Raw genomic sequence first — 14,024 nt, 5'->3', positions numbered from 1 at the left:
ATCCTACAAATCGAGTAAGTTATATGATTTCTCAACCAATTATCTATGCAACTGAAATAAAAAAAAAAAAAAAAACATATTTGCATACAGGAAAAGCATGACACAGTCTCATAATGTTTAAGTTCAAGAACCCATTCATTAGATACGACATATGAAGTCAGCATCAATCTTTTTTATTTAAGTATGATTGATCACTTAAATGAATTTATGTTTTGAATCTATGTCTTTTAACTAAACTTGACTAAGGATATCCTAAACTTGACTAGAAATTTCTAAAAAAGGGTTTTGGACAAAAAATTATAGCATCTTTATAAAACCTATAAATTGATATCTATTAATTTTAAATTATCTTTAGCCTTGATTAACTTGCTCATAACTTATTCTTATTATTTTATTAATTTATTTGTTAATATTCTTTTTATTTTATTAATTTATTTGTTGATTTAAATATTTTAATATTTGACATATTTTTAAGTTTTCTTCAACATTTTGGTGGACCTCCTAAAACTATATCTTACTTTAAGAGTATTCAAATAACATATCTATTTTTTTTTTAAGAGATTTCATCATCGGATTGATTGAATATTTATAAAATTTAATACATAGTAAAATACATAATTCAATAAACTATAATAAATAAAATACACAATCCAATCATGCAATTAAATAAAATCACAATTTCTTTTCAATTTTATTTTTTTCAAATTAAAAATAAATAAAATTTCTTATATTGAGATCAATCTCTAAATCTTCTAATGCTTTGATAGAATTTAGAAAAAATTCTTCATCTAAAAATTCTTAAAAAAAAATTAGACGTTCCTAACTTTCTTAAAATTTTATCATTAGTTGAATTTGTATTTACTTCTACATATTTACAATAATTAATTATTAAATCATATTTTCCTTTGAAATTTTCATGATCAACAATTAAAATTATAAAAAATTTATCTCACCTAAAAGTTTTTAAGAAAATTAGAGACCCGTAATTTTCTTAAAATTTCATTATTAGTTGAATTTTTATTTACTTCTATATGTTTACAATCTTTAATTATTAAATCATATTTTCCTTTGAAATTTTCACGACCAACAATTAAAAATAATTCAAATAATCATGTGAATAAATATACATACAAAATAAAATAAATATAAAATTATAAACGAACAAAAGTACCACACAAGCCCAAAGGTGGAATGGTCTTTACAGAACTAATGGCTCAAACCTTAGGTGAATGGATCCAACCACCTGGTCCAAGTCAAGGTGGAATAATCCTTACACAACTAATGGCCCAAAGCTTAGGTGAATAGATCCAATCACCTGGTCCAAGTCACGTCGGCTTTCAGGATTTACAAAGCTGCTTCCTTTTCCACATTCAACCTCTCCCCATCACAACTTATGACAGCCTCCAATGCAGACATGTCAGAAGCTTCAATCTCCCTCGTGAGATGATAGATATCCATGTGCTCTGGAAATGGCAATCTCCCCCGTGAAATGATGGATATCCATGTGCTCTGGAATTGGAAGTTCAGAGCAAACCTATTGCAGTAAGCAGCGTGGATTTCCCACAACCATCTAATCCCAGCAAGCCATAGCGTCTGCCATAATTAAGCTCCCATACTGAATCAACAATGAGATCATGTCCATGGAAAATCGCTGATAACGACACTCTACACGAATATCTCTCGAAAGAGTGCGCCAGCAGAGAACGCTAGTACACGTCCGATCGGAAATCAGGAGTGCACTAACTTCATCGGAACCCTTATCCACTCCGTTCTCTGCGGCCGCCTCCTTGAAAGATGCAGTAGCCGCAGCCACCTTCCCTCCTCTTTTAGCGGCGGCAGCAGCGTTCTTCTGCGTTGCCTTCTTCTTGCTCGCATCCGACACCATTTTCAATTCTGAGGGAAGATCGGAGTAGGTGAAGATGGATCTAGGGCATTGAGGTACGGAGTTTTGGTGCTGCAGTATGACGCTGGAACTGTGCTGCCAAAGCTTCTGCTTCTTTTGTGTTTTTGCTTCTGGCTTGATAATTGCTTCTGTATTGCTTCTATGTCGACTCTTTTCCTTCTTTGATTTCCTGTGTTCTGCATCTGTGTATGAGTTCCAGTTTGTAAAAATGAGAATGAATCCCAAAGATTTACTGCCCAAAATTTTGCTTTTTATTTGCTCTGTTTGATCACTCTTGTTTGTTTTCCTTCAATTTTCTCCGCTCCCGTTGATGATTACCCAGGTCATTTTTACAGGATTCCAGTTTTTATCTGAGAAGAAGTTCAATTCACAAACATTTGTTTCTTAAAAATTTGATGTCATTGGAACTTTGATTCACAAAGGATTTAATCCTAAAAGAACTCTCTTTGTATCATTTCTTCAAATTTTTTTTTTATTTTCCCCTTTTTATTTTCGAAAATATAAAGAAATAAAATAAATATTAAAACATCAAAAAAATGAATTCTTAATTTGGACTCAAGATCCAAACAAGACCTAAATACTTAATCAAGGCCCCAAATAACCATTCAAGCTCAAATGGGCTGTCTAAAATTACAATCCCGTCAGCGGACCGATATCCAATTCTCAAACACCCTTTAGCCAATAATCTCGGATAAAATGTGGAATCGACACATGTAGTGCATCTTCTTCAACATCCTCCAAGCAAGTGGCACATTCATCTGATGTTTTCCTAGACTTCGGTCTTCAAGAAACAGTCCCAAAGAAAGAAAAGAGTAGCAGAAAGAAAAGTTCTCAACATAATGATCCCAATGGTTTTGGTCTTCATGATGGTGGTTCTTCATGGAGTCGCTAGAATAATCACACCCTTTCTGCCCGTGTCTTTGGTCATCTTCTTCAATTATTCAAGAGCCAGCCTTGCCATTACGTGGTGGTGTAGTTGTGCTTGTCATCTCAGGTTGCCGCAAGGATAAAGCAAGATGTTAAGTTGGACTACTGAATGCTTTTTGCTATCATACAAGATTGCATCATTTCTGTTCTGGACAGCAGGTTCCTGTAGGGTTTGGATTGAATGAGTTTAAGTTTACAGGTCCGGGATAACAAAAAATTTTCGGCTACCTTGTTTCCTTGCCGGTGAGGCCGTCCGATAACTAGGCGAAGAATCTTAACACTTCTATCCAACATATTATTTACATGACCAATTGGAAATTGTAGATGGCATGTTAAAGGAGAAATTGTTTCATCTGATGGGGATTTTAAGATTCCACAAATGAAGTTAATAGCATAATGCATGTCCTGTAAAATATATTAAAATAAAAAATTAATTAAAATTGAGAAAGTAATTACTTGTTGAGTTAAAAATTTTAACTGAAAATGTGTATAAAAGAATTCATATTAAATTAAGTGGTAAATAAATAAAAAAAAAAACTAAAATCTCAATGAATACTAGATTAATTAATTAAAATAAGTAAATGCTGTTAAGATTTTATGCTAACTGACAAATAAAGTGTACTTAATATTTGTTGTAGCTGAAATGTTATTAATTTTCTTCAAGAGCCCTAAATTCTTTTTGACAGCCTATAAATGATTCTTTTGGTTTACCGTGAATTCTTGCAGCAATACCTAAATCTTCTGCCAACCAAAATAAGAGAAACCATTGTTCTTTTCCTAAAGGCTGCCATGGCAAGTTTGAATGTTTATGCTTTTGTGGGAGTTCTGGCCATTATGGCAATTAGTGGAGCAGTCATGACACAAGATGTTGATCCCATCAAGGTAAATAATTGTGAAAGCAAAAGCAAGATGACATGGCATTGTATTAATGAAGTTTTTGCAAGCATATTCAAAACTGGAACTGTTAGTAATGAATGTTGTCATCAACTTGTCAATCTGGGTCAAATATGCCATGAAGCATTGGTGAAGAGAACACTTCAAAATCCTTTGTTCAAAAATAATGATACATCGATAATCTTTTTAAAATCTGCACAAATATGGAACAAGTGTAGTTTAGTTGATGTTTCACCTAGTCTTTCTCCTTAAGGAATTCCATACTAATTATTTGTGTTAACCAAAGTTATAGTAAAAAAATAGTCACCATGACATGTATCAATTATGAAGAGAAAAATGGTTTCTTTCTTGATCTTGATATTAATAAAATTAATTACTTGTGATTAAATGAGTGAAAGATATTGCTTATAAATTTCTTGGTTCCTTTTACTATTTTCAAGATTTTTTTTGGTAATACGATCATACGCTTCTCTCAAATTTTGTCTGAATCTAATCTCCTTACTAGGGGATCTTAAAGGCTAATTCTATGCATTAACTTTATTATTTTAATTTTGAAATATCAAGTAGAATCGCATTAATTTCCTTTGCATGTTTTATTCTTACAATACAAGTTATAGATTTTGATACTCGAATTAAAAAATATAGCCATCCTTAACCAAAAATTTTCATATATAAAATTTGGTTTCCTTTCCACCATGGTTAGAAGCATAATATAAATAAGACAAGTATTGGTTAGTTTCTCAATTTCAAAATATTTAGGTTAGAAAATTTTATTTCTTATTTGAATTTATACAATAGCATAAATCAGGGCTTAATGTGTTTATGGAACAATATTTTCTTGAATTTTCCCCCATAATTCATGTAACTAATCAAGCATATGCTAAATCTAACTTTACAGTAACAAAGAAAATTTTCAAAATTTATCTTAATTGTTTAATTTTAAAAAGTGTACAACTAAGATAAGTTCTCAATAATAACATAAAAAAATTCTTATCAGCGTAGATAAATTTACTGGATCGATCAGCAAAAAAATGAATTTAACAAAACCCAAAAACCCTTGCTACTTAATCCTTAGCCGCTTAAAAAAAAAGGAAGAGTAATCATATATATATATATATATATATATATATTATATTATAACATACAAAGATACCTGATAAAGTTTGTCACGCGAACATTTAAATGGATATTTTTTTTTTCGATACATGGGAAATACTTATTACACATACTTTAAATTTAAATATAAAAACTTTCTAAAATAAAATCTTATTCAAATTATCTATGATTAATTATCTATGATTTTTCTTAAGAATAAAAAATCTCAGTAAGTTGTAATAAAAATATATGATTTAAAAAAAATTATCTTATTTGATTAAAATTTCATCTAGAGATCTCTTTCAAATTTAAAATTTTCAAATGGATGTTTTTACTGTGGTAACTGTTAGCGTGGTATTATCTCACATATAATAAAATTTTAATATTCTGTAGTTTTATATTTAAATTGGATCCCTCCACTTACAAACAATTGTTTTTATGTTGGATGCTTAACATAGAATTAGAGCAGGATTTTCTTTCCATTACCCTTTTCGAATTTGTCACATGAAAGACTTCTTCCATCTATACATGGTGGGGGCCTGTTAGTATAGTATTATCACACATATAATAAATTTTTAATTTTTGGTAGTTTTATATTCAAATTAGATTCTTTCATTTACAGTCAATTGATTTTAAGTTGAATGCTTAATATTAATTTTGTTTACAATCCTTTAATCTTTTTTTTTTTAATTCAAAAACATAAATATCACTTATTATATATATTTTAAATTCAAAAGATATTTATAATCATTTTATTATGATTTGATGTTTTAATTATATATATGTATTATATATTTTAAATATGTAGATTAAATACTATTAATTTATATTTTTACACACATTTAAATAAGTAAAGATAATCCATACATTGTATGAGCAGCAAGCTAGTTGTTACGGTCCTAGAGAGGAGTCATAAATCTCACATCAGCTGTGTATTAGAGTTAGTCTTGGGATATAAAGGTTTATACATTCTTCTCCTTGTGAGGCATCCTTTGTGAGATAAAATCGTAAGGCTAAAGAGGTCAAAGCGGACAATACCTCATAAAGATATGAATCATGGCAGATAAGCTAATTTAAGACGCCAGATGAGTGGATATAAAGGTTCACACATTATTCTCCTTATGAGGCGCCTTTTATGGGACAACCATGAGTTCAGAGAGGCTTGAGTAGACAATATCTCACAAGAGTATAAATCGTGACAGATAGACTGATCTAAAACGTCGGATAAGTGCATACCTGAATCTTAAAACTGTACGAGCTTGGAAGTTAAATCTCCATCTGTGACACTAGTCCTAGTAATAATTCTAGATTTAGCTTCAGCAGCACACTCAAAAGCCATTTCCTAGTACTTTCTATTTTAAGAATCAACACTCTCCATGCAATCGTTCTCGGACATATGAAATGTCGTTTGTGACTTTCTCATCAACATTCTTGTCACCACCCCAAGTAGGATTTGGATATCCAATCCGGTAATGAAATTGGCAGAATTAACTGCTCGATTATGATCTGTAAAAAACTTCGAACAGTTGTTTTAGTCAGGCTATGAGCTTGGATCGACCTAGCCGCTTCCAAATTGCTGATGGGAACTAGGCTTGGTAACATTAGAAAAAGACTTATAATTGGCTAGCTTACTTTTGGAAAACCCCATTTGCTTGAGAGTTGCTTGAGTTTCGGATTTTAATTCTTAGAGAGGGGTATATATTTGGTAGAGATGTTTAGTTTGGTTATACATGATGATGAGAAATCTCTTCTATATATAGAGTTTGATAAATTACGAACTAAGTGCTCTGCTTTTGTGTGAATGTAGAAGAAACAGAATCCAGATATATTCTCTCTTGTTTTTGTGTTAAGAGCTTTCAACCTGGTTAGATGTGGATTTCCTTGAAGTTCCCCAAGGAAGATGCATGGCCCTTTTTCTTTCCACGGTATGTGATTTATTCTAAAAATGCTTTAATTTTTTAAAATTCGATTCGCATAAAAAAAAAAATGAAACCAAGTTAGAATTGTTTATGTGAGGAAAAGTATAAGGCCAAGGGATATTCCAAATGGGCAGTTGCTAGCCCATTCCCCAAAAAGATTTGGTCCCTAGGTGTTTTATTGTTCAGGAGTTTCTGTAGATTTCATGGCTTGGTCACTCTTGTTTGTTTTCCTTCCATTTTCTCCTCTTCCGTTGATGATTGCCCAGGTCATTTTTATAGGATTCCAGTTTTTATCTGAGAAGAAGTTCAATCCACAAACATTTGTTTCTTTAAAAATTAGATGTCATTGGAACTTTGATTCACAAGGGATTTAATCCTAAAAGACCTTTCTTTGTATCATTTCTTCAATTATTTTATTTTCCCCTTTTTATTTTCTGAAATATAAAGAAATAAAATAAAATTTAAAACATAAAAAAATGAATTTTTAATTTGGACTCAAGATCCAAAAAAGACCCAAATACTTAATCAAGGCCCAAAATAATTATTTAAGCTCAAATGGGCTGTCTAAAAAATTTACAATCCGGTCAATGGGCTCTTATCCGATTCTCAAAGATCCTTTAGCTAACGCTGTCGATAAAATGAGATGTCTACACATAGTTCATCTTCTTCAACATCCTCCAAGCAAATGACACATTCATATGATGTTTTCCTAAACTTTGGTCTTCAAGAAACAGTCTCACAGAAAGAAATGAGCAGCTGAAAGAAAAGTTCTAAACAGAATGATCCCAATGGTTTGGTCTTCATGATGGTGGTTCTTCCTGGAGTCGCTAGAATAATCACACGTTTTTGCCCGTGTCTTTAGTCATCTTCTTCAATTATTCAAGAGCCAGCCTTGCCATTACATGGTGGTGTAGTTGTGCTTGTCATCTCAGGTTGCCTCAAGGATAAAGCAAGATGTTAAAGTTGACTACTGAATGTTATAATACAAGATTGCATCATTTCTGTTCTGGACAGCAGTTTCCTGTTGGGTTTGGATTGGATGAGTTTAAGTTTACAGGTCCAGGATAACAAAAAGTTTTCGGCTACCTTGTTACCTTGCCGATGACCACTTTCGATAACTAGGGGAATAAGAATCTTAACACTTTTATCCAACATATTATTTACATGACTAATTGGAAATTGCAGATGGCATGTTAAAGGAGAAATTGTTTCATCTGATGAGGATTTTAAGATTCCACAAATGAAGTTAATAGCATAATACATGTCTTGTAAAATATATTATAATAAAAAATTAATTAAAATTGAGAAAGTAATTACCTGTTGAGTTAAAAATTTTAACTGAAAATGTGTATAAAAGAATTCATATTAAATTAAATGGTAAATAACAAAACTGAAATCTCAATGAACACTAGATTAATTAATTAAAATAAATAAATGCGGTTAAGATTTTATACTAACCGATAAATAAAGTGTACTTAATATTTGTTGTATCTGAAATGTTATTAATTTTCTTCAGGAGCCCTAAATTCTTTTGGATAGCCTATAAATGATCCTTTTGGTTTACCGTGAATTCTTGCAGCAATACCTAAGTCTTCTGCCAACCAAATAAGAGAAACCATTATTCCTTTCCTAAAAGCTGCCATGGCAAGTTCAAATGTTTATGCTGTTGTGGGAGTGCTGGCCATTATGGCAATTAGTGGAGCAGTTATGGCACAAGATGTTGATCCAATCAAGGTAAATAATTGTGAAAGCAAAAGCAAGATGACATGGCATTGTATTAATGAAGTTTTTGCAAGCATATTCAAAACTGGAACTGTCAGTGATGAATGTTGTCATCAACTTGTCAATCTAGGTCAAATATGCCATGAAGCATTGGTGAAGAGAACACTTCAAAATCCATTGTTCAAAAATAATGATACGTCGGTAATCTTTGCAAAATCTGCACAAATATGGAACAAGTGTAGTTTAGTTGGTGTTTCACCTAGTCCTTCTCCTTAAGGAATTCCATACTAATTATTTGTGTTAACCAAAGTTATAGTAAAAAAATAGTCACCATGACATGTATCAATTATGAAGAGAAAAATGGTTTCTCACTTGATCTTGATATTAATAAAATTACTTACTTATGATTAAATGAGTGAAAGATATTACTTATAAATTTCTTAGTTCTTTTTACTATTTTCAGGATTTTTTTTTTTTGTAATACGATCATAAGTATCTCTCAAATTTTGTTTGAATCTAATCTCCTTACTAGGGGATCTTAAAGGCGCATTCTCTATATTAACTTTATTATTTTAGTATTGAAATATCAAGTAGAATCTCATTAATTTCATTAATCTTTGTGAATGTATCTGTATCTAAAAAGAAACATTTGCTGGCCACCGTATTTTTTGTTTTTCATATTCCATAAGAATTAAGGGATAGATATCACAGAAGATCAAGGAAATCATGTGAAGCATAAAGGCTGCCACTAAACAAAACATGGCCAATGGGGAATGTCAAAATTGTTTCCAAGACAAAAATAAGTGAAACGGTGTGGAGAAAAAACTGCAGCTATAAATCAAAAGCTTTATCTTCCTTTGAAGAGAAAGAAAAGAACTTTTTATCTTCTCTTTATTTGTCTCTTTAAAACTTTTGATCACACAATTATGTATTAATTCGTATTTGATGGTAGCTTATGAAAATCCTTTCGGTAACCAATAGCCATATAATTTATTGCTAAAGTGCTAAATTTTTAATTCTTGTGATCAAAGTTCAATTATTAATAATCTTAAATACAAAAAAAATCTTTTTGGTAATTTCTCATTTGTCAGTTGAAGTTATTATTCCTTTGCACACTTTATTCTTACAATAAAACTTATAGATTTTGATATTCGAATTAAAAAGTATGGCCATCCTTAAACAAAAATTTTCATATATAGAATTTCGTTTTGTGGAAATCTGCACTAAACTTGTGATGTATTATCTGCTTTAATCTAAAAGTCTCATGATTTTATTTTATAAAAATATCTTACAAATTTAAATTTAGATCTCTACATATATATCATATCATATTCACATATTCTTCTAATATGAAATTAAGAGCATTATAGGTTTCCTCTCTACCATGGTTGGAAACATAACATTAATAAGACAAGTATTGGTTAATTTCTCAATTTCAAAATATTTAGGTTAGGAAATTTTATTTTTTATTTGAATTTATACACTAGCATAAATCAGGGCTTAATGTGTTTATAGAACAATATTTTCTTGAATTTTCCCCCAATAATTCATGTAACTAATCAAGCATATGCTAAATCTAACTTTACATTAACAAAGAAAATTTTCAAAAATTATATTAATTGTTTAATTGTAATAAGTGTACAACTAAGATAAGTTCTCAATAATAATATAAAAAAATTCTTCTCGGTGTAGATAAATTTGCTAGATGATCAGAAAAAAATGAATTTAACAAAACCCAAAGTAACCCTTAGCCACTTGAAAAAGAAAGAGTAATCATATATATATATATATATATATATATATATATATATATATATATATTACAACATATAAAGATACTTGATAAGATTTGTTACATGAATGTTTAAATGAACGTTTAGAGGAAGGCTGCTATAGTCTTTTATGTGGGCAATATTGTTGGTAAGGTGCCTAATGACGTACCAACAAATACATTAGCGTAATATCTTAATTTTTTTATTCTATTTTTTTATTTTTCATTTTTTATTTTAGTTTTTTTAATTTATTTTTATTTTCAAAATTTTTTTTATTAAATAAATTTGATAATTATTATAATTGGTTAGGGAAATTTTAACCAGTTTCATCCTTTGTCCTCATCAAAGACATATAGTGACTTGATCAATAACCTCATTGAAAGTGAGAATAAAGAACTTGTAGAATCTAACAATTTCAAGGAAGAGTAATAGCAAATTCCAACCATTACAATCAACATCTAGCTCCAATCAAACCAGATTAACGAACAACAGATTAATGCAGGTACTCGAGAGTTGGAGCATTTATCTGAATTTCGTGTTTTTCAAGTCCTAATAACCCTATAGTCTTAAAATATAGGTATTGAAATATTAAAAATCATCAAAATGCCACGCCAGATGCCAATTGAGGTTTCAAATGGACCCTTACCTTATTACAAAATCTTTTCATTTTTTCTTGTATATATATCCATCTCATTCAAAGCTCTACAGGCTATCTTTTTTCTTTTTTAATTTTGAAATCTATCATTTTAAATATTTAAATAAATAATTTTTATAAAAATATTTTTGGAAATTAATTCATTCAAATTTTATAAATTATTTTTTTCTTATTTTTTTCAATAATAAATGTAAAAAGGTCAAAATTGAAAAATTTTTTACCAGACAAAAACCGAAATATGTGAAGTTTTTTGGGGAGGAGGGTCTAATTTTTATGCTGTTTATTTTTTGGGCCCCAAAGTCCAAACCCAATATTTGCTGACCCAGCAGTGCATAAATCATTCGAACTGCAAAACCCTGTTCCAAAACCTGAAACCCTTGACTTCAATGGCGACGAGAACCTTATTCACAATCTTAAACCACAAGACCAAAACCTTAACAGCAAATGCGATCTTGGCAAGAACAAGAACATATTGTTTCAAATCAAACCCGGTAAAAAGAAACAACCTTCATTCAAGAATCAATTCTATAGGAGACCCAAGTTGCAGTGTTGCTCCAGTTCTTCAACAGTGGGTTAAAGAAGGAAAAAATGTTAACGAATTCCAGCTGCAGCCTATCATCCGTGACCTACGTGCTCGTAGGCGTTATAGTCATGCCCTGGAGGTAAAGAGAGTTGTTTTGTTTGAGTAAATGAATGAGATTTTTCTGTCATATGGCTTATGTTTTGATTGGTTAGAATATGGACGATGACTGCAAAATGGTAAAAAAGAGAGGGAAAGAAAATCTGGTTATTTTTTTTTTTGCTGTATTTTATCCAAAAAAAAAATCTAAATCCTAACTCCAACACTGATTTAAATGAACTTTGAATTTGAATTTGAAAAAAAAAAACAAGATGTCAGGATTTCAGGTTGGAAAATTCTCCAATGCTTACAGGTTGATAGTTTTGTGATCCCTCATGTTTGAGACTACCATTCTAATAAGTACTAACAGGTAAAACTTCACCACTAAGATTTACTAAAAACTACTGTTAATTGCCAACAGCTGCGTGGTCTGATGATAGAGTCCTCGACTCTCTTAGTTCCATTGAGAAAAGTTCAAATTCTGAAGTTTAAAATAAAACTACCGTTAATCTTAGCTGTAGATGTGTAAACATATAGTGTATCTTTTATAATACGGTAAATGTCTTTCTTTTGTTCTTGCAACTGTTCATTTCCATCATGGATGCAGTAAAGTAGAAACTCCTCTGTCCAATTACCAAATGCTCTGCCGTTATGTATGAGTTTTAAAGTTTGCGTATTTCTTGTATGCTTATGTGTCGGGTTCTTGGCAGAGCAGGTTTCCAAATGGATGAGTAGCAGTGACCTCAAATTTTCATCTAGTGATTGTGCTGTGCAGTTGGATCTAATTGGTAGAGTTCATGGCCTAAGGTCTGCAGAAAACTTCTTTTGTAGCATGAAAGACCAAGATAAAACCGTCCAGACCTATGGTGCTCTTTTAAATTGCTATGTTCGAGAGGGCCTTATTGACGAGTCCCTTTCCCTTATGAAGAAGATGAGGGAGATGGGTTTTCTTTCCTCTCCTCTCAACTACAATAACCTCATGTGCCTCTACACTAACGTAGGTCAACTGGAAAAAGTCCCTGATGTTTTGTTAGAGATGAAGATGAATGGTGTCTCCCCTGACATGTTCAGCTATAGAATTTGTATAAATTCTTATGGGGCAAGAGCTGATTATAACAGCATGGAGAAGGTTCTACAAGAAATGGAAAGCCAACAGAACATTGAAATGGATTGGGGTACTTATTCTGTAGTGGCAAACCACTACATAAAAGCAGGTCTTAATGAAAAGGCACTTCATTATTTGAAGGAATGTGAGAAGAAAGTAGGTAAAAATGCACTAGGCTATGACCATTTGATTTCAATGTATGCTAGTTTGGGAAACTTAGATGAAATGAAATTGTTGTGGGGCCTTCTAAAGGCCAAATGTAAGAAGCACACCAACATAAACTACATAAGGATGCTGGGTTCATTGATGAAGCTTGGTGAGCTTGAAGAAAGTGAAAAGTTGCTTAAAAAGTGGGAGTCATCTTGTAAGACATATGATTTCCGAGTGCCAAATGTTCTTCTTATTGGATATTGTCAGAAAGGTTTAGTGGAAAAGGCTGAAGCAGTGCTACAGGATATAATCAAGAGAAGGAAGACTGCAATTCCGAACAGTTGGTCTATTGTTGCAGCTGGATATGTGAATAAGAACAATATTGAGAAGGCTTTTGAATGCTTTAAAGAAGCTCTTGCTCTACAAGCAAAAAATAAAGACTGGAGGCCAAAAGCAAGTTTAATATCTAGCATATTGAGTTGGTTAGGTGACAATGGAGAAGTTGAAGATGCAGAAGCTTTTGTAAAATTATTGAGAACCAAGGTTCCAGCAAATAGAGATATGTATCATGCTCTCTTGAAGGCATATATCAGAAATGGCAAAGAAGTAGAGGGGCTTTTGGAGCGCATGAAGGATGATGAAATAGGTGACATTGAGGAAACAATGAAGATCCTTAGCCTTAGAGAGCAAAGATCTTAACGTAGTAATTCTTTCATGCTGCCAGGAATCAGAGGAGCACTAAGGGACAGCCCAATAAGGGACAGCCCAATATGCGCCTTCCCTTCTCATTGAAACTCTCAATGACCAAAATGAGATGCAGAGACTTACTCAATGGTCTTATTCACTGTAATTCTTCTGTAGAATTCTTGAATCCGTAATATAATATAGTGTTCTTACATTCTCAATATCATTTCTATTATGGTTTCTTTCTGCACAACTCTTTTAAATCCTTTCTTGTATATATTCGATGGCCATGACCATGAAAATCTTGTATTAGCTAATTTAAAAATAAATAAAATGAGTATAATGCAAAAGAAATACAGTTAGTTACACAACTATCTAGCAGAATTAGATGTTGCAGGTAGCAACATCCAGTCAATCAAATACAAAAACAAAACAAATTGGTAACAAGTTTTTGACAGGGAAAGAAGTACAACAGGAAGCAAAAGTTAGAACACAAAACACATACGCATACTATTCCAGAATGGGTGAAGGTTCTGTTTTACCACAAAGTGAAGAAAGAAACAAGGAAAAGGTAAAAAA

General features: G+C 31.4%; 1 protein-coding gene across 2 annotated transcripts; it reads left to right on the top strand.

Moving 5' to 3' along the window:
* Positions 1-11,237: 11,237 nt before the first annotated feature.
* Positions 11,238-13,666, top strand: LOC111287403 (pentatricopeptide repeat-containing protein At4g21705, mitochondrial-like). Of its 2 annotated transcripts, none has more exons than XM_022877944.2 (2): positions 11,238-11,549; positions 12,222-13,666. In XM_022877944.2, exons 1-2 carry the CDS (start codon positions 11,274-11,276, stop codon positions 13,458-13,460), a joined length of 1,515 nt encoding a protein of 504 aa, XP_022733679.2. In that variant the 5' UTR covers positions 11,238-11,273; the 3' UTR covers positions 13,461-13,666. The 2 variants fall into 2 exon arrangements, with proteins under 2 accessions (XP_022733679.2, XP_089615849.1); XM_089759723.1 differs by having other exon boundaries at positions 11,291-11,549; positions 12,217-13,666.
* The last annotated feature ends 358 nt before the right edge of the window (positions 13,667-14,024 follow it).

This window comes from Durio zibethinus, chromosome 4 (assembly GCF_047325235.1).
Source record: "Durio zibethinus cultivar Kanyao isolate XHJ-2024 chromosome 4, ASM4732523v1, whole genome shotgun sequence".
NCBI classification, from domain to species: domain Eukaryota; kingdom Viridiplantae; phylum Streptophyta; class Magnoliopsida; order Malvales; family Malvaceae; genus Durio; species Durio zibethinus.
This window is presented reverse-complemented; position numbering and strand designations above follow the sequence as displayed.